Source organism: Chionomys nivalis, chromosome 5 (assembly GCF_950005125.1).
Source record: "Chionomys nivalis chromosome 5, mChiNiv1.1, whole genome shotgun sequence".
In the NCBI taxonomy this organism is placed as follows: Eukaryota; Metazoa; Chordata; class Mammalia; order Rodentia; family Cricetidae; genus Chionomys; species Chionomys nivalis.
The window spans coordinates 33,993,268-34,020,132 of NC_080090.1; the positions used below are offsets into that span (position 1 = coordinate 33,993,268).

Genomic DNA, 26,865 nt, shown 5'->3' on the forward strand with positions numbered 1-26,865 from the left:
TCTCATGCTAAGGAAAGAAAAAATTGGCACCCAAGTTTTAGCCAGAGAGGAAGCCTGTCTCCCAGAAAGAGACTTCAGAAAACTTGCAGGACAGAGCAGGGGCCAAAACAATGAAGTGTCTGTCACTGATGAATGAGCCAATGAAGGATGTGACCACACCCGATCTGGATTGTTTAGTTAGCTACGCCTCCTGCTCTCTATTTAAACCTAAACCTCTTATCAGGACATGAAAGATGGACCTGGGGTACCAGTGGAACACTTTGCTCCTCCTCAGAATGTTTCTGCAAAACTAAAACAAACCTAGCCCAGCACATACATGCTACTCTCCAACAGCACCGTGTCCCCAGCATAGCACATACATGCTACTCTCCAACAGCACCGTGTCCCCAGCATAGCACATACATGCTACTCTCCAAGAGCACTGTGACCCCAGTATAGCACATACATGCTACTCTCCAACAGCACCATGTCCCCATCATAGCACATACATGCTACTCTCCAACAGCACCGTGTCCCCAGCATAGCACATACATGCTACTCTCCAACAGCACCATGTCCCCAGCATAGCACATACATGCTACTCTCCAACAGCACCATGTCCCCAGCATAGCACATACATGCTACTCTCCAACAGCACTGTGACCCCAGCCCAGCACATACATGCTACTCTCCAACAGCACCATGTCCCCAGCATAGCACATACATGCTACTCTCCAAGAGCATCATGGCCCCAGCCCAGAACTACAGTTAAAATCAAGAAATTAGTTCACATTGGCAACTTCTTAAGATAGAAATAAGAAAGAATATGCAAATTTTATAACAGAAAGTGAGGAAATGTCTTACATGTGGACATGTCTTCAATATGTATTGCCTTCATGCATCATGGTCTAAATTAAATGACAATGAGGGACCCGTAATTCTAGCCTTTTTTGCTAGATCATTTCTCCAGAATAAAAAGAATACCAACAAAAAAGCAAATAATAAAAGCTTCACAGAATTCTCTCTTAAAAATTAACATATATTTAGTATAATTATATTGTGCAATATAAAATATTTATTTTAAAAACTCTAAGCAAAAGCCCTGTCATTTCATTTATTTCGAAACACAGACCATAGGGTTAGATGGCTCAGCAGTTATGAGTGCTTTCTCAGAATCCATACGGCAGCTCACAACCATATACTACTCTACTCTGGTCCCAGGGGATCTGGCACCCTCTCCTGGCTTCTGTGGGCACCAGGCACATACATGGTACATAATTATACGCAGGCAAAATTCATAAACATATAAAAAATAAATATTCCGAAGACAGATGATTTCATCACTCCTTCCTTGGAATGCCGTCTGTGTCCTCCTCTGACCTCAGAGAAAGTCCCAAGCTCCACGTCTTACGTGAATCAGGACAGAAGTCTAGTAGGAAGAAATCCTGCTGCAAAGGGTAGCTGTTTTCATCCAACTCGAAAAGGCTCTGGATCTTCAACTCACAAGGCTCTGCACCGACTGCCAACAAGGAGTGGAGCAAGTCGGCGGCGACCAAGCCGTAGGTGACTTCTGAGGAAGGTACTGAGGAAGAAAACACACATGCTACTCAGGACCCTTCTCAGCTTCACAGAAACACATTCTGAAGGCTTTCCTTGTTTCCCTTGGTTCCTCAGCCTTCACATACACCTTAAACTTCTTGTTCTCTGCCTCTCTTTCTAGTTCAGGCTGTTGAAGGAAGTCTAGAAAGATCAAGGTGTGGTTCCCACTGAGCATCAGAAGCGAGCATAGGCCGTGCTCAGCCCGACAGCAGCTCCAGCCATCAGCTTCTGAAAAAAGTGATGGGCATGGCACTGGGCTTCAGCAGTCGGGAGCACCTGTACTTGCAGAGAACCTGGGCTTAATTCCCTGCACCCACACAGCCGCTCACAACCATTCCTGACTCCAGTTCCAGGGGACCCAATGCCCTCTTTTGGTATCTTCTTGTGTGTAACTATGCAGGTGAATAAAAACTCATAAATTTTTAGAAAGGGCATGCCCATACCAGAAAAAGCCTCATACTCGTATTTCTACAGTTTTTAATCACAGCTTTAAGTACATATACAAGCTGAATATCTCTGAACCAATGTTCTTGGGACCAGAAGATTTTGGAGTATCAGATTTAAAAAAATGTACATACATTATGAAGTATCTTAGGGATAAGACTCAAATCTAAACATGAAATTCATTATGTTTCCTATTTTTGGATTAGATGCTCAGCCCATTATTAACAAGAAGAGCAGCCCACTATTACAAAACTAAGAAAACAAAGGAACTGGATTAGTTTGTCCACGTAAGGAGTCTGAGGCTAGTGAGGACGGGCACACATGATCATCCGACAGGAAGGTGTGTCTGCTCTCATCTTAGTCTGACTGCCCCCGGCATCACAGCTGAGCATCTTAGAGGATCCTAACACTCCATTCCCATGACAGCTCACTTTCAGGCATGGTGCTATACATCCATCTGTTTGCCAGTATTTAACTACCATTTGTTTAATTACTATTCCTAGTGTTTTGCTGACCAATTAGGAGTTTGGGCTAAAGAAACTAGGAGCTTCCTCCCTTCATCCATGTACGAAGACAGATGTAAAGAGATCTTACCTTTCAACTTACGTAAGCTTTCATTCATGTTTCACTCAAACTCAACTATCTTCCTACTTTTATACTGACAGGGAAAAGCTTCATCTACAACATAGTGCCCTTTCAGTCGTGACTACTCTCGTGAACAGCTCCATGGGACAACTGTGTGGTGTGGATGCTATTTTACCTATCACTCTGTTGAGGCAATCTGGAGAGATGTTGAGAAGAATCTGCTCCATCATCTTTGACCCTACACGGACACAAGTACAATGTCTTCCATCAACTATGGTCATTAAAGCCGGCCTAGAAAAAAATAAGAGTATTTAGACTCAGACACATGAGCAGAAAGGAATTTAGCGAAGGAAAACAAAGCATGATACAGATTTCACCCCTTTACCCGCGTAATCCCAGGTTGTGTCTCTCTGCTTGTCTCTGTCTCTTGTTTGCTCTTATTCTCTCTCGTGCTCTCTGCTCTCTTTTGTCCTTCCATTCTCCATTTCAGCAAACACAAACCGAGTCTCTAGAAAAGCCATGGACGGTGCTATGTGCTGGTTTACACTCATGAAAAGACAAACCTGGCTCCTTCATCCAAGGATGTAGGGAATTTTATAAGAAGCGGGGTTTTGTTTGTTTATGTGTGTGTACATGTGTGTTTTTGTTTATTTTCTTGTTGCTACTATTCTGGTTGGTTGGTTGGTTGGGATTTGGGTTTTGTTGCTTAGGGGCTATGGATCTAAACCAGAGCTCATGCATGGTGGTCAAGTGCTGCACTGCTGACCTTTACAGCTAACTCCAAGATTAGACTTTTCTTTTCAACAATGCTGCTAAGGTGGCCCAGAATAATATTTTCAATAAACCATGCTGGACACATATGCAGGAAAGAAATACAATTGGAAATCATGTTAAGTAAAAGAGGCCAGATTCAGAAAGACAAATACCACATATTTTATTACATTTGGAGAACCATGCTAAAGTTTTATATATCTGATATATGTAATTATCTATACATGTATACTAAAGATAAGATTTTAAATAAATATATTTATAAAAGCAGAGGAGAGAACTAGCTGTATGAAGAAAGGGAATCAGCTGGAAAAGCTTGAAGAGGCATATGGGGAAAGGACAGAATGAGAACAAAATATAATACTACGAATATTTGAAGAAGCCATGATGAAACCCACTACTTTGTATACTAGCCAAAAAATTAATAAAATAATTTTTAAAAATCATGCTAGAACAAGTATTATGACTATGCAAAGAAGCAAATTGAACTCTTTCTTATGCCACCTGTATTGAAACAGGGAAAATTATAAATATAGGGCAAATTATAAATCTAAATATAAACAGCTAAGAATATTAAGCCTTTGAAAGAAACTATAGGTATAAATCTCCATGACCCTGGCTTAAGAAAGACACCTTTCTTATATCTGACACCAAAAACTCAAGCAACAGAAATTAAAACTGAGACTTAACGCAGTATCAAGGATGTGAAGAGAGTGTGACCCTCACATTGCTTCCCAGTAAGATGTAAAATTGCACGACTGCTTTGGAAAACAGCTTGGCCATGCCGTAAGTAGCTAACACATACATAACAGCAAATACATTCTGGGGCACATACCCAAATTTGTGAAAACTATGTCTTCATAAAAACATGTACACATATGTTCACAGCGCCCCCAAGGAGAAAACAACTCCAATTTTCATCAACTTATGAATGCATGAATAATATAGGATATATATATATACATATATATTAGAATATTACTTTGCAATAAAAACAAAGTACTGTGCTAAGGATGTATCTCAGTTAGCATGCTTGCCTAGCATACATAAATCCTAGATTCAATCCCCAAAACCACAGAAACGAGGCATGATGATGCACACCTATAATCCCAGAACTTGGGAAGCAGAGACAAGAGAATCAGACGTGAAAGCCACTGTATCTCAGTTACACAGCAAATTCAAGACAAACCTGGGATACATGAAACTGTCAAAAAAGAAAAAAAAAAACCTGAAGATCCCACAGCAGTCATTGAGGTAATATGGGTAAAGAAAAGTCACACCTCATAAAGAGCCCCTGTGATCAGGTCAGGAAGACCAAGGATAAGGATAGGCCTCTGGCCTCTGAGCCTCTTGATGACTACTCAGACCAAAACTGTTGTGATCCAGCTGCCCTCACTCCCCCTGACTGACAGCAGAACTTCCTTGTGGTCTGTAATTGACAAAGATGTTTGTGTTCTTTCTGACCGGTGGGTCTCCACAGGAGTAGAGGTATAAAAGGTTGCTGGGCAAAATAAAGGCTGCTGTTCTTCCACCTAAAAAGAAGTCTCCGTGTCTCAATTCCGGCACCCCCCGCCAGTCTCAGCAATCCTGGCTGCGCTGGCTGCAGCAAAAACCCTGTACCAGGGCGCAGTGTGTGTGCTGGAGGGAGAAGTAGCTATGGGTAAGAGCTATGGACAGTGATAGGGCTCCCTGGAACATGGCCAAGTTCTCTGACAGCCAAGTTCCGAAAGCTGCCTTTGCTTAGTTTTCTGCTGTGGACAAGAAAGGCCAAAAGGACCAGAGAAAACAGCTCTAAGAACCAAGAATGTAAGCAGTCAAGGAACAAAGTCCAGGCAGATGAGAAGCTGACCATTTGCAAGACAAGAAGGAAGAGGAACCCATCTGACCTCAGCCATAGGGGCTTTAGCCTTGAGCCCACTAAAATAGGCACATGCTGGAATCACTGCAAGTCTTCCATGCACTGGAAAAGAAGAGTGAAAAGAACACTCTTCCTCCCAGGCTCTGAGAAACCAACAGCGCCCCAAATCTCCAACCTTCCCCAGCCATCAAATCCCACCTGATGGGGAAAGTTTTGAGAAAACCCCAGGCAAAGACAGACATCAGAGAGCGATGTGAAAAGGTGTGTCCATCTCCATTCCAGCAAGAACTGCCCCAATCTGGGAAGATCAAGTTAGTACCATTGCCTCTCCCACTCCTGGACAAGCCTCAAGCACTGCTTGTATCGCAAAGGCCGCTGTCCCTGGCTTCATGAAGACCCAGAACAGTTTATATTGCCTGACTGCATTCCACACCTACATCTCAACCAGCTCTAGCCAACGTATTTTTGAGTGTTGATCCTGCCAAACCAGGACCAATTTTGACCAGTGCCACCTAACTAGGTATGACCAACTCCACCTAGTCTAGCATCTCTTAGCTGGCTGCTTCTAGGCTTACACCCTATAAAACATCATCTTACACTTCTCTTCAGAAGCAATCTGTTTTCCACTGCTTATGACTAAGGCCCCAGCACCTCCCAGGACTTCAATCTAGTATCTACTGCAAGTCTTCAGCCACCACTTTCCATGGAGAAAGCTAACATTCCAGGGCCAATCATATCAGAGCCCATCACAGAAGATCAGAGGCTCGGAGTGAGGAGATGGCTCGGCAGTCAAAGGTACTTGTTCTCTTTGCCTCCAACAATACAAGACTCCAGTTCCAGGATATCAACACAACAGCAGGAACCAGGAACACATATGTAGGCAAAATACTCATACACATAAAATAAAAGAAATAAAAACTAAATGGAAAAAGGAAAGCATGAACCTATCATAAAGAGCTGGGCTCAGGAAAGTATAAGAATACTGCCAATACTCCTCTGGGGAAAGAGGAAATTTCTTCTTCAGAGGGGAAAAAACAGGAAAATTTTTTTGTTATATTTGGTTATAGAATGTAAGCTACCAAGACTGTTGGAACAAAGTGATTTTCCACAAGAATATTAAGATAGATACAGATGTACAGACTGATTATAGAGATATATAATTATGTAGACACACAGATAACTGCAGACATGCTAATATTTCTGAAAAAAATTAAAACAAAATAAAGCTGACAAAAGACATATAATTCAGTTGCTATTAATAAATGAGTACTAAAGAAGACCATATTCATTTTCTCATAATTTGATACTATTCACATTAGCTTTCAAAGTAAAAATCTCAAAGAAAGTATTTGATATGAAGCTAAACTCAAATATTTCTTCAATAATTAGGCAAATAATAAAACACTTGTGGGCTGGAGAGATGGCTCAGTGGTTAAGAGCACTGACTGCTCTTCCAGAGGTCCTGAGTTCAATTCCCAGCAACCACATGGTGGCTCACAACCGTCTATAGTGAGACCTGACGCCCCCCTTCTGGCTTGCGGGCACACATGGAAGGAATGCTGTACACATAATAAATAAATAAATATAAAAAAAAACACTTGTATGAAAAAATAATTTAGGGCCAGCAAGATGGCTCTGAGGATGAAGGTACTTGCTGTGCTTGACTCTATGTCTCCTAGTGAGCTTAAACTATCAACTTGACACAGCCCAGAGTGATCTATCTGAGGGAGTTTCCATCAGGTTGGTCTATGGGCTATGAGCATGCCTGTGGGTACCATCTCCAGGCAGGGGTCTTGTGCTGTCTATGAAAGTTACCTCGGCAGAGGCTAAGGAGCCAGTCAGCAGCGTCCCTCCATAGTTTCTGCTTCTGATCTGGTTTGAGTTCCTGACCTGACTTCTCTTACTGATGACCAGTTACCTGGAAGTATAACCCAAGAGACCCTTGCTTCTCTGAGTTGCTTTTGGTCATGGTGCTGATTATCACAACAACAGAAAGCTAACTGGGTCGCCACAGAAGTAGAGAACCCAACTCCACAAAGCTGTCCTCCTACCTCCATGACATGGACACATACGTATCACATACATAATAATAATAAATAAAAATTTAAAGTATGGACACAGTCCATAACATAGATGAACTTTGAGAACACTGTGTGAGAGGCCAGTCACAAAAGATCCCACGTTATGTGAGCACTGTGTGAAATGCTCAGGTCAGGCAAATCTACAGCAACAGAAAGTAGGTTAGCTGTTTCCACCGTGAGGAGTAGAATGACTGCTAAGGAGAATGGGTCTGTAGTCCTGTGGATGCACTGTAATCATTAAATTATAGAGTTAAAATACTTACATTTTTATTATGTGTATATGGGTACCACATGTACACATACCATGTGTGAACCTCTATGGTGACATGTGACTTACTGCTCAATAAAAACATTTTACAAAGAAAATATACAATTAACTACAAATTACAAGGCATGAATTTTTGTGGCATAATACTTTTGTACACTGTAAAATTTGTTACTTGTATTAGTTTAATAAAATGTTGATTGGAGTAGGTAGCCAAGCAGGAAGTATAGGTAGGGAAACCAGACTAAGACAATTCTGAGCTGAGCAGTGGTGGCGCACGCCATTAATCCCAGCACTCGGGAGGCAGTGGTAGGCGGATCTCCGTGAGTTCGAGGCCAGCCTGGTCTACAAAAGCTAGTCCCAGGACAGGCTCCAAAGCTACAGCAAAACCCTATCTTAAAAAAAAATGAAAAACAAAAACCAGACAAGGTCTCGCTGTGTAGTCCTGGCTGACCTTGAACCTGAGCTCCCACACTAATCTCCCAATTACTGGGGCTGCACGCATGTGTAGCACAGGCCCAGCTTCATTCACTCGCTTCTAACAAACATCAGGATCTGCAAAGAGAACTAAGGCTTCTGACCAAGTTTCTGTATATGACCTTCACGGGCACACTGCACATCACTTAGGAGTATTAGGAGTTTGAGACTAGCCTGGGTTACCTAACAAGACCCTGTCCACAACAACACAAAAATAAATAAATAAATAAAAGTATGGAATACACATGTATTTACTTTTGATAGACTTCAATATTTGGAAATAACAGGCAATGAATGCAATTTTATGGCTATGAAACAATGACTATCCAAGACTTTGAACACTATCTGAAAGCCGTGTGCTTCTCACTGAGCTAACAACAATTTTACCAATGAACATATATTGACTAGCTGTCTTTCACGTCTAAAGTAAAGGTAAGAAAATGAAACACTGAAGGCTAAACAAATATTCCCCGGCCTCTGCAAATAACTCACAGAAGGGTCACATCACACTTTTAACCTTTACAGTGTCACTAGATACCAAGATGGGGCAATGAGTTATGATGGAACAGTCAGCTGTTGATTAAAAGTGAACAAAGTCTTCAGTATACCTGTTTTAAGACAATTAGATCCAGATAATTCTTTAAAATAATCTTATCCATTACTGGGAAATTATGCTTTCAAAAATTGGTATTTGTCTCTCAGGGAAATTTCATTCTCCTGCTTAAGCTCTCAATTAATTATATTATAAAAGATTGGTATTTGAACTTTTCGTCACTTCCAGTCCTATGCAATAAATATTTTCCATCAAATTAACAAAACATCACCCTTTGTTTCCTTACCTATAGAATGTTTTCTTCCTAGCAAATGGCAAGCAGCTCAGACACTGTCTGTAGATCCTGTTCTCATCTGTCTCTAGTTCCGAGCCACACTGTGCACAGCCAGCATATGTAATGTTGGGAAGAGAAGAGAAGATATGCTTCAGGGAACTGCGAGCATTTAGAGCTATCTTCTGAGCTGCTGTGACAGCAAACACCAGCTCTGAAACCTTGGCTTTAATCAGAACCACTCCTATATAAAAAGGAAATATTATAGTTACTAGAGCCAACAATATCTTTGACAAACACAGCAAGCAATGTGGTGTGTTAACAGTCACTTAGGTATAGGCTACAACCAAGGTCGTTCTTGGAATTCATCCCTTCCTAGAGAATCTCAACTCACTTAGGGCTTCCATAAAGAACCTAGAACATAACGGACAATTTGCCTGAACCTGAGTGAGTCTACGTGACCATTCTGAAAGGAATGGATGGGAGAGAATGGTTTCTTTTTCATTCACTGTAACCTCAAGCATGTCAACTCATCTAACAATCTATTCATTACATATATACTGAATATCTACTCTATCCACTACGATCTTTGGATCCTAACTTATTTTCCCCTTTCTGCATAGAGTCTATCCTATGACTCTATCTGAACATCCTTCTCCTCCCCATACTCATTTAAAGGTGTCTTTAAGCTTGCACACTTGTGTTTTGTTTTGTTTTTTGTTAGTCATCTTTCCATCACTGAAACAAAACATGTGACATAATTTAAAGGCAGGAAGATGTACTCGGGCTCAGGGGTTCCGAGGTCTCAGTGCAGGCATGGTGGAGAGGACACAGAGCAGGGTAGCTCACATCATGGCAACCAGAAAACAGGGAGAATGCTGGAGCTAGTTTTCCTTTCCCTTTTCTACCATCTAGACCCTGGCCAACGAGATGCTGCCACCACAGTTGGAAATGTAGCACGAATAATAAAAACCCAAGACAGATACTGGGGTTCAAGCTGAAGATCAGAAAAGAAAAGCAGCCAGCCACTACAGAGACCGTATATCCCTACCAAATCTTCACACCGAAAGAGCGTGATCCTGTCTCCACAAATCCTTAGACACTATACACTTCAGTGAGTTCCTGTCCTTCCCCTTTATATTTCTCTCTCCGCCCACCCATATCACTCCTATCTCCAGCTCCCTAGTGCTAGGATAAAAGGCGTATGACTCCAAACACTGGGATTAAAGGTGTGAACCATCAACACCTGGATCTGTTTCTGGATCGATCTTGTGTAGCCCTAGGTAGCCTTGAACTCAAAGAGATTCATCTGCCTCTGTCTCCCAGGTCCTAGGATTAAAGGTGTGTGCCACCACTCCGTGGCCTCTATGAGAGCTTTACATTCTGATCTTCAGGCAAGCTCTATTTATTAAAGTACAAATAAAATATCGCCACACAGAACAAGCCTTCCCTTGGTTAATTGTCTTTGGAAAAATCCCACAGACACATGCAGAGTGGCACTTCACTAAATTCCTAGTGCTTTTTAAAGCAATCAAGATTAACCATCATGATCCTCTCACAAATTATAGATCAAGATGTATCATGTTAGTACCTGCTCGGTGTCTTGGCTCTCTCTTTTGGGGTTCAATAGTGGTGGCTCTCCTTAATATCCTTGATTTGTCTGAGTGTCTGGGAGCCCGGAAATGCTTTCATCATTTCATCATTCAGGCCATGTATCTCTACATAGGTTAGTGGGAGTGGCCACATAGTTTATAAGCTGTAGAAGAATCAGCATTACTGTTTCTCACAGCTATGTTCAATCACACACACACAAAAATGGAAAAACGCAGTGATTTCAGAAGACTTTTCATATAATCACTTTACAACCTTGCATTTCTCTTTCAAAAATTCGGAAGAGGCCACTGTAAAAGTGGACTTTGCTTTTCAGGGGTATTCTAGAATGCTGGGCACTAAGTTCTGCCTCCTGTCGGAGACACTGGGTGTTGGGTATGCTCAGCTCTTTACAAGGAGCCGCCCTTCTCTGGCTGTGGCAGTAGGAAGACAAACTTACAACATCTCGCCAGCTTGAGAGCCTCTTTCTCTTCCCTTTTATTTAATGGAAAAAAAAAAACAGGCTATGAAAAGTTGCTCATTCTTGCATGTTCTCTTTCCATCTTCATATTTAAACAAACAAGGACAGAAACCACATGCCTGTTCTTGTGACTGACCATCAGAGAATGAAAAGGGCTGAAGAGGCCTTTTGAATACACCCTATCAAAGGCTGGCTACAACAGTACAGTTGGGTACCCAATGGGTACCAAATACCCCAGAATTTCTAAAAACATTCCCAATGCTCAGCATCATCCCCAAGCTAGTGAGGCTGTATCTTTGCTACCACTAATCATTAGTTCTGTGGCCACCTCATCTGCTACGGTTGCTTATTTTTATTTTTAAGTCTAATTCTAGGTAGTGATCCTAACAGGTCATTATCTTGTATAAGCAGTAGATAAAGTTGACTCCTCCACAGAAACAAATAAAAACTGCAAAGTGGCACAGCCCCTTGCTGCCTACTATGGCCTTCCTTCCTATGGCAGCCATCTCTGTGGTTCTATGGAATTTTGAGGGTAAACCCAGTTTAAAAATTTATATAAGCCTTCATTACCCAAGATTTCACCACTTAGTGTAAATATGGACTCTACTTTGCCACAACAACTTCAAGTTTGAAAGTGGCATAAAAGGTATCACTATAAAAGCTGTATTTGCTGGAGGGTGATGGTGCACGCCTTTAATCACAGCACTCAGGAGGCAGAGGCAGGTGAATTTCTGTGAGTTTGAGGCCAGCCTGGTCTACAAAGAGGATTCCAGGACAACCAGGGCTGTTATACAGAAAAACCCTGTCAAAAAAAAAGAAAGAAAGAAAGAAAGAAAGAAAGAAAGAAAGAAAGAAGAGAAAAAGAAAGGAAGGAAGAAAAGCTTACATTTTTAAAAATCTGGGCTTCTTAAAAATACTAATGTAACTAGTATTTTTAATTGTGGTTTTTTTGGGTTTTTTTTTTTTTTTTTTTTTTTTTTTTTTTTTTTTTTGATTTTCGAGACAGGGTTTCTCCATAGCTTTTGGTTCCTGTCCTGGAACTAGCTCTTGTAGACCAGGCTGGACTCGAACTCACAGAGATCCGCCTGCCTCTGCCTCCCGAGTGCTGGGATTAAAGGTGTGTGCCACCACCGCCCGGCTTAATTGTTAATATTAATAAAGGCCTCAAGTAGCATTTCTTATATCGAGTTATTTTCTAAGAATAAAGTTATTATTTTCAACTGAAATGCTTTTGTTCATTTCATTCTGTTCTTGCATTTTTCTTAGCTCAGTTAGATGACGCAGCAGGGCTAGTCTATACTTGCATCCCAGAAAGCACAGACACACATATTAGTTATTTTCCCATCACTGTGGCTACATACCAGACAAACAGCAACTGAGGAAAGAAGGGATTATTTATTCTTCATTCAGAGTTCAAAGACTGCACTCGGCTAAAGGGACGGCATGAGAATAGGAGCTAGGCAGCTCGCACACTGCATCCTCAGGAAGATGGGTGCTGGGGCTCAGCTCACTTTCTCCTTTTTCCATTTTTATTCAGTCAGGACTTGAAACCATAGGATGGTGCTGCCCACATTCAGGGTGTATGTTCCTTCCTTAGTTAACCTTCTATGGAAATGTCACAGACACATCCGGGTTATGTCACCTAGGTGCATCTAAATCCAGTCAAACTGACAGTGAAGACTAATCAGCACAATACATATATGAATTAACATGACTAGTGAGAGCTGATCTACCATTTGGTCAAAGTGGAACAAGGACTACATTTATACTTCCATCTTGTTATAAACACACACACTCCTGGCACATAGTTCCTAACACTCTAGGTATCTCAGAATGGTAAGAGCATTCTTTGTATGCCAGAATCTGATATGACCTGGGCCACGGCGCTAGTGTCTGGGCCCCTTGGACATCTTGACTAAGTCTACATGGCCAGAACAATTCCCAGAGCTCCCACAGGGATGGGAATGGTGTCTTTTAGCAGCCAAAGGAGAAAAGCTCACAACTCATAGAGCGTTGGCAAACCCAGACTCTTTACTGCACAGGAAATTCACGGTATTAATGGTCCACAATGGTGGGGGCGGGGATCTCAATTGCCATCTCAAATGAGAAAAAGCAAAACCCAAGCAGGTAGAAAAAAAGAATTAATACCAGAAGAAAGGTGAAGAAAAGAGAAAACAAAAATCACTGAAACCAAACGGTGATTACAATCAGTAAAATGAATAAAATACAGAACGGAGTGAACCAACTACTACTATCAGGTAAGACTGACAGCATTACCTAGTCTAACAATATTCAAAAGAATAGTAGGAGAATGACTTATCAATAACTTATCAATGTGCATCAATAATTTTTGCTATGTCAATAATTTAAAGGAACAAATTTCGTGAAAACTACAAACAAAAATTCACTCAACAAGCAGATAATCTTAACAGCTCTGTATCTATTAAATACATTGAATTTACAGTTAAAACCTTTCAACAATGAAAATCTCAGAGCCTAGGATGGTGGTATACACCTGCAATCCCAGCCCTGGAGTGGCCAAGAGCAGGAGGATCATGAGTTGGAGGTCAGGGTAAGCTTTATAATGAGACCCTGTTTAAAGACTAAAGCATAATTATGCGTGAAAATATCAGGTGTTCCTTAATAGTTTAAAATAAAAATAGTTAGAAGCAGAAGACTAAGAAATCAAAATCTGGTTCAGCTATTTGTAGAGATCTAGATTTCACTTTCTTTTGGGGGGTGGGATTCAAGACAGGGTCTCTCTGTGTAACAGTCCTGGCTGCCCTGGAACCTACTCTACAGACCAGGCTGGCCTTGAACTGAAAGAGATCTTACTCTATAGATCTGCCTGCCTCTGCCTCTTGAGTGCTGGGATTAAAAGAGTATACCACCACTGCCCAGCTACATTTTATTTCCATATTTAATTATATATATTCTCAGAAATGGCAGCCTCTTTGCTTATACTAAGACGAGAAACATTTTACATATGTAAAGACCATACCTGAATATTTATCCTTTAGGTGGGTTGCTAAGTCTGATGTCTTGACAAAGGAGGGTATGCTTTTTTGAAATTTTGCTTTAAATGAAATTGCTCTTGTATCATCATCGAACAGGCACTCACAGGATGACCACAGTGTTGTGTGCAACTCTAAGTTTTCTAGTATGCAATTGCGTTGAACAAAAAGGTACTTAAATTCCCAGATACAATCTTAAACAAACAAACAAAAAAATGTCACCAAAATAAGAAGTCTCTGCTCAGAATCAGATTAAGTAGACTAACCTAACTAAATCAGCTAAACACAATTTTATCACTAAAGAATTTGGGCAAAACAGACAAAATATAACTGTGTGATTAAAGCAATTGAATTTAAAAGCTACAAATTATCTCTCTATAGAGTCCATGCTGGCTCTGAACTCTTACTCCTCCAAGCACTGGAATTAGATGTGTGCACCACCACACCTGGCTAGATATTGTTTAGTAATCTTTTCTAATTTCTTGGACCCTCTAAACAATTGCCTTTTAGAACAGCACATTCTCATTTTGAGATATATAGAGGTTTTTTGTTAACTAGTTGAGTTTTTTTTTTAGGACAATGAAATGTGTGGTATTCTAATTCCCTCAGTAAAAACTGATTTTTGTTGTTTTGTTTCTGTTCAGAATTGACAAATATGTCCATATAAGAAATTCTACATTGAGGCCTTTATTAATATTAACAATTAAAAATACTAGTTAAATTAGTATTTTTAAGAAGCCCAGATTTTTTTTTAAATATAAGATTTTTCTTTCTTTCTTTCTTTCTTTTTTTTTTTTTTTTTTTTTGAAACAGGGTTTTTCTGTATAGACAGCATCATTAGATAGATATTGGATGGGTGCTAGAAACTAAACACAGTTCTTCTACCACAGCCTATAACTAGTTATCAGGAAAACAATTGTGCTGAGAAATTTCCTTTTTCCTTAGTATAATTTTTTTTGGGGGGGGGGATTTTATTTTACAAGATAACAGTCTATCATTAAGGAAAGCAAAGGCAAAGATTCAAGGCAGGAACTTGAAGCAGATGCAGAAGATCACTATCTACAGAATTGCTCCCAGGTTTCCTGTACAGAACAGGCCGGCATGGTTAGAAATTTCACAGGGGTAGGTTCTCCTACATCAATTAGCAATCCAGAAATTTCCCAAAGACCAAAAAAATGGGGCCATTCTTCAACTGAGATTGCATCTACCCAGATGAGTCAGGTTGACAATGAAGATTAGCCATCACATCTTTCCTTTGTGTTATTTTAAACAGTCTACAAGCTTCTCTAATGGTCAAAAATATACGTTTATTATATGTAGATGTTTTACAATACCTATGATTCCAACAGTAACATTAATAATTTAATATTGTTTTCTTTTTTAATTTTTTTACATCCCAACCACAGCTTCCCCTCCCTCCATTCCTCTCAGCTAACCCACCTACTGCTTTAGTCTAATTTTAAAGTTTGATTATCTGAAAAGAAAGTCTATACTGCTGTTGTTTAAAGATTAGAACCGTTGGGCTGTTAGTAGAATGGCCAACGTGCATGAGATGCTGGGCTTGATCTTCAGCACTGTATAAAACAAGAGTGCTGGCCTATAATGCCAGACACCCGAGAAGTGAAGACAAGAGGATCAAAATTCAATACCATTCTCCACTACATGGTGAGTTGGAAGCCAGTCTGGGCTAGCCTCTGTCTCAGTAACAACAAAAATCAGTCCTTACCACAGTTATTTGAACAGGTGCTACTGTGTCTAAACACTGTTTTGTTACTGTGGTTCTAGAGAAGCTAGCTAAGACAACTAAATTGATTTATGGCAAACTTGAGGAAGTTATAGTAGGCAAGCTAGGATGTAACTGGATTACAAACATCCATGTAGATATAACTGTGACTCTGGATAATAGACAATCATAAACTGGAGTTTTTGCATTACTTTACTTAATTAGCTATAAGAGTACTTTATCATATTTTGTTATGTATTTGAAATGGTAAATTTCTTTTTAAAACAACTGCATGAAAATGGTATTTGATTCTGTATAGATTATTTTATGCTTACCTAATTATTCTTCTGTTTGTTTGCAACAGGGTTCATGTAGCACAGGCTGGCCTCAAAATACTGAAGTAGCCAAATATAGCCCTGAACTCCTTCCTGACCCTCGTGCCTCTATCTCCCAAGTACTGAAATTGCAAGCATGGACACTACGCACAAGACCAATTACTCTTAGGAAGTATAATTTATGTTGCCTGTGCCCTCATTAGAATCTAAGCTGTGACCACTGCAAACTGCATACAAAGTATGCTAGCTTCCTGCTGGCAATGAGTATTTCAAATAAATGCAAATTTGAGATTTCTTACTATTCTCCCCCAAAACATCAATTTTATTATCGTTATTATTGAATATAGACTACTTGGTGATCATTTCTGATTTTAAGAGCTAAGTTTGTTCTCCTTAAGAATATATGAAAGCCAGTGCCTACTTCAGAAGCTCATATGGAGATGGCCTCAAGAACTGCTAAATGAATAAAAAGAAGGCTAACAGTTTCTGAAAATACAATTGCTTCCTTAAATGGCCCTTCAAAATTGTTATTTTTCTATTAAAAGGCATTGTCTTGAGGTATTGAAGCAGATGTTAAAACTTTAAGATGATGAGGGTATAAATAAATTTAGGTGTAATTAGTGAATTCAACAAAAGCAATTTATATCGTAATTCCTGGATTCCTAAGTTTTCAGTATTAACTAAAAAGCCATAGAACTATCTAGAGATACAATGATTCTCCTTCTGTCACCATAAAGTCCCTAACCCTAAACCAGCCACACTGAGACGCAGCGGGCGCTCTGCCCCATCACTTTACCCCTGACCTACATTTGCTTCGCATGCACTGGACTCGTGTTCGCAACTGAGATACCGTGCTCAGTGATCATGTCTGCCATCGATACATGTTTGCCAAATTTCACAACTGGACAAACATCTGTCACTACTTGATCCTAACATAAAAGTCAGACTTATCTCAAATCCTAGTTAGGGCTATTAATGATTAAGAGACAGTGGGACAGACCCTACCTCCAGATAAGCACTTGACAGACAGAAGTTTGAACTGGAATATTACCTTATTCAAGTACAAAATAGTGAACCAGTTGATCAATGTCTAATTATTTTTCAGAGTAAGGTAACTCAAAACCACTCTCAAGCTGTTAAAATCAGAATTTCTCAGCAGTGAAATAAGATACTGTACTAATTTTTGAAACACCCATTTTAATTTAATGCACCATGAATTATTAACTTGGGCTTTTAAACAATGTACCACTGGGCCATACTTTTTAAGCAGGCATTCTATAAAGGTTAAGAGTTCATATTTTTAACTGTAATAAAAACCCAGGACATAGCAATTAATTCACCAGGAAATGTAACTTTAAGACTTAATGTAATTCCCCCAACATCTGCCTTCTGTCAGAAAGGAACTTATTTATAAGAGCACTCTGGCTGAAAAACACAAGCTGCAGACATTAAATTTAAAAAGCATCTCTGAGGGGGCTAGAAAGATGGCTCAGCAGTTACGAGAATGCACTGTGACTGCAAAAGATCAAATGTTCCCAGCGCCCAACTAGGCAGCTGTGATTCCCACTCTAGGGAATCTGGATGCCAGATTCTGGACACCAGAGGCACCTGTACTCGTATGTACATACCCACAGACAGACAGTAGGACAGACAGACACACACACAAACACACACACACACAATTTAAAAATAAAATCTTTTTAAAAAACAGAACATTATTTGAAGGAGATAAAGTTTTTACTAATACCCTCATATAGTAGGCATGGGAACATTCGAGCCTTTATTTTGTCACTATTAATTACAAAGGACTTCTAGATAACTAAATTTCTATAAGTATAAAATTATAGCAAAAGAAATTTGCAGAGCATTCAATCACTATTATTTCAAATGCTATAATCTCTTCAAAGTCTCCACACCTCAGACAAGCAAACATTAATCATTTACCAAGGTATAAGCAGGTTAAATGCTTTTTTCTCAATATATTTACCCTTTTTCCTTTGAAGCTGAGTATACCAGGCTGCTCCAGGACCCCACAATACAAGCACATAATGGTGACCTTGAACCTGCTCCACAGTTAACACAACTTTCCTTTGCTTCTGTCCTCTATAACTATATAATGCCTCTGGAAAAGGAAAACGAAGCTAGTTGATATTAGCCTGCTTGGGTGACAGCACAGGATCTCATGATAAACACACAGTGGTAATCAACTAATGCACTAAGATGGCCTCGCACAGGTTTTATGAGCTAACATTAAAAAGACACTCAAATATTTACCTGTCAATACAGTGACATCCACTACTCTGAGTACTGCATGGACTAATGTATCAGGCTGCAGCTGCTCCAATTCCACAAACTCCACGGTGCTCATTTTCTGATGCTGCCTCTGAGGCAAATCTTTGAGATAGGAATGTTTTGAAGACACATATGCCAGTAAGTCCTGAAGTGTAACATTGGTAACTACATTGGAATCTAAGAAACACAAAAAAAAAATGGATAAAGGAAGGCATCATATTTCGCTGGTAATCACAAATATAAAAACAGCTGTGGTGGTTTGAATAAGAACGGCCCCCATAGGCTCATATATTTGAACACTTAGTCATCAGGGAGTAGCAACTCATAAAGCATTTAATTAAGACTTGCTTGTGGTTTCAGAGTTCATTATCATAATGGTGGAGTAGGGGAGCACACAGGCTGGAGATGCTTCTCCAGCTGACAGTTCTACATCTGGATCTAAGGGCAGCAGGGAGACAGTGCCATTGGGCCTGGCATGAGCTTTTGAAACCTCAAAGCAAACAGTGACACACTTCCTCCAACAAGGCCACCCCTCCTAATCCTTTTCAAGTAGTGTCATTTCCTATGTAACATACGCTTACATGAGAATTAGGGGAGGCAGTCTGTGTGTGTGTGTGTGTGTGGTTGCTATGCTGTGTGCAATTTGGTTGGAAAGAGAAGGGTGACTGCTTTACAGCATCTTGAAAGTGCTAAGGACAGCATCCTGAACTTGAATGGTGGAGGGTATCAAGTGCAGGAGTCAGTTAGGTGGCTTGTAGGATGTGTCCAAGTGATGTGCTAAAGGGTTTGTTGATGAAGGACTATTGTCACGGTGGCTGGGAAAGACTGGGGAGTCAATAGATAGTTTCAGGATCATTAAGAATTTAAAAAATAATGAAAAATCTGAGCCTGGCTATAGATTGAGAACAGAATGAAATTTTGGGAGATGATAATAGTTTCTATTGCCTAACAATATCAACCTTTATTTTTTGAGTAAAGAATAGGCTGCATATTTTATAGAAATTAGGTAATGTTTTATACATTTTTATATATCATAAAATAAAACAGTTTATAAAAAAATATTATGCACAGTGTGATTTAAAAAAAAAAACTCCTGAGAAGAAGCTAAGTCTGCAAAAACTGACTCACTGATCAGAATGTCAACTGTAAGAACGGCGCTTGATTATTCAGTCATAATACTATTTCAATGATTTTAATCTTCCTCTCTCAATGTTTATTTTACTTTTTAAAGATTCATTTTCTGTATATGACTGTTTTTCTGTGCACCACAGGAGTTCCTGGTACCCACAGTGTGTGTCAGATCCCCTGGAACTGGATTTACAGATGGTTGTGAGCTACTAGATAGGTGTCAGGACTCAAACCCAGGACCTTTATGCAAAATGTACTCTCGGTCACTGAGTCAATTCTCCAGATTCTGTTTTTAATTTTGTTGAAGCAAACTTTACAACTGTATATACAATAAAATAAGCATATTTTAGAAGCACTGACTGAAGCCGCAGATGGTTCATCAATAAAGGAATTTACTTCCAAGCCTAATGACCTGAGTTCTGACCCAGGACTTACATGGTATAAGGAGAGAAGCAACTCACAGAAGTTGTCTTCTGAATTTTATACAGGTACTATCGCCCCATGTAAACTAAGTAAATAAAATATTTTAAAATATGGATTAATGAGCTTTGCTTATCAAATTTAAATTCTCCTGAAGGAAAGGGAGCTATGTTCATATATGTGACATATTTGTGGCCAAAAGAAGATGTTACCCAAATGTACTTTTTTTTTTTTAGAACAACAAGAGTTTATAAACTAATTTGGGATTTTTTTCTTCCTCCCATTAACACGTTCATCTGCCTCTACTCCATCTGCCGCACCAACACCTGATTATCCACTCACTCACCAGAGGATCATCTACCATGTGACAGGTACCACACCAGGTGCTAAGGAAACGGAGAAAAACCACATCACAATCTCAACATAGAGAGAGTTACTGATTGACCTAGAGACAGACGGTAGCAAACACTCAGCACAGAAAGTAAACTGAGGAGAGGGTTGAATCTCACTCAGTGAAGTGTTTACCTAGCGCTTGGGTGGCACTGGGCTCTGCCCCAGAACTATAAATGCCCATGAGGGATAGAGGAAGGGGACAGAGAGTTGGGGAAAGGAAGAAATGTTCCTGAAAACTTACACACAGAAAAAGAACTACTTAGAAAACAATTGGCTAGACTCTCCAGGGGACAAACTGGAGAAAGATGAATAACAGTTACAAGAAGAGTGAAGTGACAGCTCAAAGTGTCTTGTACAATAACAAACCCCCCCCCCCCAAAAAAAAAATACAGTCTATCCCAGAAGTATTTGTGTGGTCTGGGGATCTGGGGAGCTCCTCCTCACAGAAGTGACTAGACTCATGCTTGAGACAAAAAAAAAAAAAAAAAAAAAAAACCTCAGTAAAAGCTGTCTTTAGAGAAAAAGGGAAGGGAGGAACAACAGTTGTAGATAGCAGCAGCAGAGGAAGAAGAGAGGTCCCAGGAAAAGCCTCTGCTCTCAGCATTTAACAGAGCATCAGCAAGACCCTGACTTAGAAAGAGCTCTGAAGTTTCAGTGGCTTGGTGTGGTGCATAGACCTCAGTGAGTCACATGCCTGGGACACTCCCGGTAAATGTCATAGAATAAGACACTGAATCCTGGCAAGAGAATACCTCTAGGTGGAGGAGAAGAAACAGGGGATCAAAACTTGACAGCTCAGGCTGGCGAGATGCTCAGTGTTTAACAGCACTGGCCACTCTTCCAGAGAACCGAAATTCAATCCCAGCATGCTCATGGCAGCTCGCAACAGTCTGTAACTTCAGTTCCAGGGAATTCAGTGCCCTCTTCTGGTCTCAGCAGGCACTTCATGCACATGGCGTGCAGACATACATGCAGGCAAAACTCACATACACAAAATAAAATATAAATCTTTTAAAAGAATGCAGCTCAATGAAGGAAATCCAGTCAGAGCCTACAAGGTGACATAGACACAGGTTCCAAGCAACATACCAGACATAAGAAATGACAGCCCAGGAAAGATCAGCATTCTCAACAGGACTCCTGAATGACTACCTTGAAGTATGACCAGCATCTACACAGCCTTAGCTGTTGTAAGTGGTTTGAAAGAAAATGTCCCCCTAAAGGGAATGGCACTATTAGAAGGTGTGACTTTGTTGGAATAAGTTTGGTCTTGGAGAAAGTGTGTCACTCGGGAAGCGGGCTTTGGGGGTTCCTATATGCTCAAGTCACGCCCATGAGACAGTCTACTTTCTGTGGCCTGAATGTCAACATGTAACAGCTCCTTCTCCAGCACCATGTGTACCTGCAGGCCACCATGCTCCTCACCATGATGACAATGGACTAAACTCCTGAAACTGTAAACCGCCACCTCAATTAAATGTTTTCCTTTAAAAGAGTTGCCGTGGTTATCGTGTCCCTTCACAGCAACAGAAATCCTAACTAAGACACCTGTGAAGGACCAAGATCTGAGACCCACCCTCAACCCAGCGAAAGACTGCCTAGGCAAAAGCAGCATGCACATCCTGACCACAGAAGGATCAAAAGGATGGGTGACCAGGATCTATGACCAAAGCCACAATGAACTGTTCACTGACACCTCAACTACACCACAAGAAGGCTCCACTTGACATTGAAAGTGCTTCCCTTGAAAAACTACAACCAAAAAAAAACCCCACAAAAATGCAAGCAATGAAATAAACCCAGATGCATAAATCTCAATACAATAATATAATTATATATTTATGTACATATAAATAAGTAATGTGGCATAACTCCTCTAAAAATCACTAATACTCAAGTAAATAGAATGAGAGAGAACCAGATGACATCCTAGACAAAGAAATCAAAAGAATTTAAGTATGTTTAAAAGTCAAAGAAGAGCCAGGCAATGGAGGCACACACCTTTAATCCCAGCATTCAGGAGACAGAGGCAGGCGGATTCTGTGAGTTCGACACCAGCCTGGTCTACAAGAGCTAGTTCTATGACAAACTCCAAAGCTAGAGAGAGGGAGGGAGGGAGGGAGGGAGGGAGGGAGGGAGGGAGGGAGGGAGGGAGGGAGGGAGGGGGAGAGAGAGAAAGAGAGAGAGAACTGAATGAAATAATGAAGTTCATACTAGATAAAAACAGAGAAATTTCATAAACAGAACTACTAAGGAAAAACCAAACTGAAATACTGGAAATGAAAACAGAGTAAGTTAAATAAATCCTCAGTATAAACCTCACCAATAGAAAAGATCAAATGACAGATAGAATAAGCTTAAAGGCAAGGTGGAAGAATTCAAATACTCTAAATAAAGGACAAAGATAAATTGGTAAAAATGGCACTTACAAATGACCTGGACATTAAAAAGACCAAACCTAAGAGTCATGGGCACTGGAAGAGAAAGTTTTCATTCTAAAGGCATAGAAAATATTTTCAACAAAATTATAGCAAAAAATTTCATCCAATTACAGAAAAAGTCCAATACCAGAGGCATTTAAAACATTAAACAACTTCCCTCATCACATTATAATTAAACCACTCTGGATATATGGAACAAAGAACGTATATTGAAAGCAGCCAGAAAAAAGTACAAAGCCACATATCAGTGGTGACACATGCCTTTGATCCCAGCACTTGGGAAGCAAAGACAGGCAGATCTCTGTGACTCTGAGACCAGCCTGGTGTACAGAGTGAGTTTCAGCACAACCAAGGCTACACTGAGAAACCCCGTCCAGGAAACAAAAAAGAAACCATCCAAAATATCAACTGAAATAACAGATTTCTCAACAGAAACTTTAAAGTGGTGAAAAGTTGAAGTGATATATTTTAAGTTGTTAAATATATATATATGCTAACTCAGACTACTGTACCCTCAAAGGTATGTGTCATAACTGAAGGAGAAAGAAAAAGTTCCCATAACAAAATTAGGCTAAAAGAAATTCATGACCTGTAAGTCAGATCATTATTTGGACTGAAGGAAAAGAAACATGTACCAATAAAACCCAGGGAAAGAATAAACTATGCTTGAATAAGAGAGATCAGGAGAGGAACAGGAAAATGCTAGCCACTGCGCAGTTAACTAGCATGGCAGAACTAATACCTCTCAGGAACAACTGAGTATACATGGTTTCAATTCCCAGTCAAGACACAGACTAGCAGAGTGGATTAGAGGGCAGGTGTGATGGCTGGTTTCCATTGTCAACTTGACAGAACCTAGAGTCACCTGGAAAGAGAGGCTCAGTAAGGGGCTGTCTGGACCAGGCTGGCCTGTAGGTGGTTGTCTTGATTGTGTTAATTGATGTGGGAAGGAAGATCCATGTGAGCACTCCTTAGGCTTGGGTCCTGAACTGCATAAAAGTGGAGAAAGTAAGTGGAGTAGCAAGCACATATGTTCATTTCTCTCTGCTCCTGACTGCAATGATGTAACTAGGTGGTTTAAGTTTCTGCTATCCTAACCTCCCAACGGTCATGGGCTGTAAACTGGAATGATGAGCTAAATAAGCCCTTGCTGCCTTAAGTTGCTTCTTGTCAGGGTTATTTCACAACAGCAAAAACAGTGAAATGAGGCCAGCAGCATACATCTATTTGTTGTCCCGGACAAATGGACCTCACCATAAAATGACAGGAAATGCCTCAGGGTGAAAGGAGGAAAAGGTAGCCCAGGCAAATAGAGCTGCAAACAAGCAGGTGTCCTGTTCAAACACCTGACTAAGTAGACTTAGAAACTAGCCAGAGGCAGTGAAGAAGCCCCCTCAAACTGATTAGGGGGACAATCCGATTAAAAGAACATAATTCTGAACGTGTGCACCTAATTTCATAGAACACATAATAATAAATGTAAACCACAATTAGCTCTAGCTCACTCGCAGGTGACTTCAATACCTCATTCTCAACAACTAACAGGTCACCTGATAAAAATAAACATAGAAATATCTGCATTAAATGACACCACAAACAAAATGGATCTAACAGATATCCAAACATACAGAATAATCCCCAGCCCATGGAACCTTCTCTAAAAGAGATCACCTATTAGGATACAAAGCATGTGTTAAGAGATATAGGGCAATCTCTACTATTTCTTGTTTTACATATGATCACAGTAGAATAAAGCTAAAATCAATAGCAAGAGAAACCCTAGAACATACACAAATTCATGAGGATTTGTCGGGCGGTGGGTGGTACATGCCTTTAATCCCAGCACTTGGGAGGCAGAGGCAGGCAGATCTCTCTGAGTTCTAGGCCAGCCTGGTCTACAAGAGCTAGTTCAAGGACAGGCTCCAAAGCTACAGAGAAACCGGTCTCAAAAAAAAAAACAAAAAAGAAAAAACAAAAAACAAAAAAAAAACCAAAAACCCAACAACAAAAACAAATTCATGAGGATTAAACAATACACTACTGAATAGTGGATATTTTGTTAGATTTACTAATACATGTTGGTACCACATTAATTTTGTAAATACTGAATTCTTTTATGTATTATTGGGTGTTCCATTCTAGAAATCCAATTGATTTTCATGTTTATCTTATTTCTACCTACCGTGCTAAACTCTCCCATTGATTCTCCTAATTTTTGGAGAAGAAAGCTTTAATATACAAGCCATCATATCATATAAATAATGTTTTATTTCATTCATCAAAAGATTTCTTTACACCTATTCACATGATCACAGTAGCTTTTTAAAAACGTCATGTTTGTGGGTTAGGGAGCTAGCTGAGTTGGTAAAGTGCATTCTTCACGGCATGAAGAACCTGTAGTCTGGCACAACTACTGTAGTGCTGCGGAAACAAGAGACAGGAGGTTTCTCATATCTCTCATGCCTGCAAGTAAGCCAATCTAGCCTCATTGGTCAGCTCCAAGCCAATAAAAATCCATGTTTCAGCCAGGGGTTATATGGGGATGGTGATGGCACACACCTTTAGTTCCAAAACTAGGGATGCAGAGGCAGGCAGATCTCTGTGAGTTAAAGGCTAGTCTGGTCTACAGAATGAATTATAGAACAACCACTATTTAAACAGAAATGCTCTCAAAAAACTAAAAACAAAAAATGTAAAAAAAGAAAAAAGAAAAAGGAACAAACAAGCCATGATCCAAAGAAGATGTACAGTATCTGTGAGGATATCACCCAGGGTGGCCATCTGTCCTCCACAGACAGGCAGATAGACACGCATGTGCCTCACCCCTCCACATGAACACATACACACACACACACACATATATATGCATTTGAAAAAACTTTTTTTGGAGGCAGAGTCTTTCTATGGAGTCCTGACTATTCTGCAACTTACTACATAGACCAGGCTGGCCACACTCTGCCTCTCCCTCCCAAGTGCTAGGACTGAAGGTGCGTCACCACTCTGGGCTTTTAAGTTTTTTAATTAATGTGAAATTTATAAAAATAGTTGCAAAAATAATACAAAGTTCCATTATATCCCTCACTCTATGTTCTCTACTGTAAATATTTCACATACCCATAAAATAAACTTTATTACTTTGTTGCTTTACTAACAGCAACACAATAAAAATAACATTAAATACCAATGGATATTTATACTTAATGTATTTGTATCACAAGCACAATTAATATGGCAAAGTCATACTATAAAAAATTTAAAAATATTAAAAATAAAATATGTTAAACTAAAAAATACCCTTACCAACTATAAGAAATATGGGCTAATAAAAATACTTAAAAGATAGCATAAATCACAATGGAAAATTGAGATGGCTTATATGTGGTGATACCTTGTTTTTACTCTACAAAGAAAGTTCAGGAGGTAACAAAAGACTTAATTAACATGATACAAAGGATAACTCACAGTGAATCATTTCATGACTCTGAAACATCAAATCATTAGCATTTTGTTGTCTAGGTAGCTGAAGCTGCTCTGGATTATGCATGCTGAAGGCTGCCCCTCCCCAGGTGACCTCATGGTTACAAAAGGAGCAGAAGTATGTTTGCATATCCTGACCACCTGTCAGGATTGAATGGAGCTATTTTAAGTCAAAAGACTCAAGTAATTACATCCTGAGTTGGGACCTGCAACTAAGCTTGTCCATCCGCTGAGCACCTTCCAAACTCTCTGACCTTCAGACCAGGTGGAAATGGGTCCACATTTTAGGGCCTCCACAAACATGGTAACTCTTTGCCACTGGAAAATGCCTTCAGTGGCTTCTCACAGGCCCCCATGCCAAATTCAGTTCAGTAGTTTTCTATAACCTTGGAGGAACTCCTTTCCAGAGCAATTAAAGAACCTAATGACTACTGTAAGAAACCACACTGCTCTGGATGATAGAACAGCTACAGAAGAAAAAACAAAAATTACAGGTGAACCCATAAAACAAATCTTACAAAGGTTAGGTTTTAACAAAAGAGATCTTTTTTATTTTTTTTTTTATTGATTTTATTGAGCTATGTATTTTTCTCTGCTCCCCTCCCCTTCTACCTTCTACCATGGTACCTATGCTCCCAATTTTACTCAGGAGATCGTGTCTTTTTCTACTTCCCATGTAGATTAGATC

At 39.9% G+C, this 26,865-nt stretch overlaps 1 protein-coding gene across 6 annotated transcripts in view; it reads right to left on the reverse strand.

Annotated features, from left to right (window-relative positions):
• Positions 1-713: 713 nt before the first annotated feature.
• The window catches only part of Shld2 (shieldin complex subunit 2), an 88,174-nt gene continuing 62,022 nt past the window's right edge, over positions 714-26,865 (reverse strand). For all 6 annotated transcript variants that reach the window (XM_057770764.1, XM_057770758.1, XM_057770763.1 and 3 more), the window contains 6 exons: positions 18,301-18,495; positions 18,014-18,148; positions 13,956-14,162; positions 8,899-9,127; positions 2,783-2,898; positions 714-1,561 (listed from right to left, as the gene is read on the reverse strand). In XM_057770764.1, the coding sequence (XP_057626747.1) occupies positions 1,320-1,561; positions 2,783-2,898; positions 8,899-9,127; positions 13,956-14,162; positions 18,014-18,148; positions 18,301-18,495 (1,124 nt within the window). In that variant the 3' untranslated portion in view covers positions 714-1,319. The remainder of the gene's footprint in view (positions 1,562-2,782; positions 2,899-8,898; positions 9,128-13,955; positions 14,163-18,013; positions 18,149-18,300; positions 18,496-26,865) is intronic.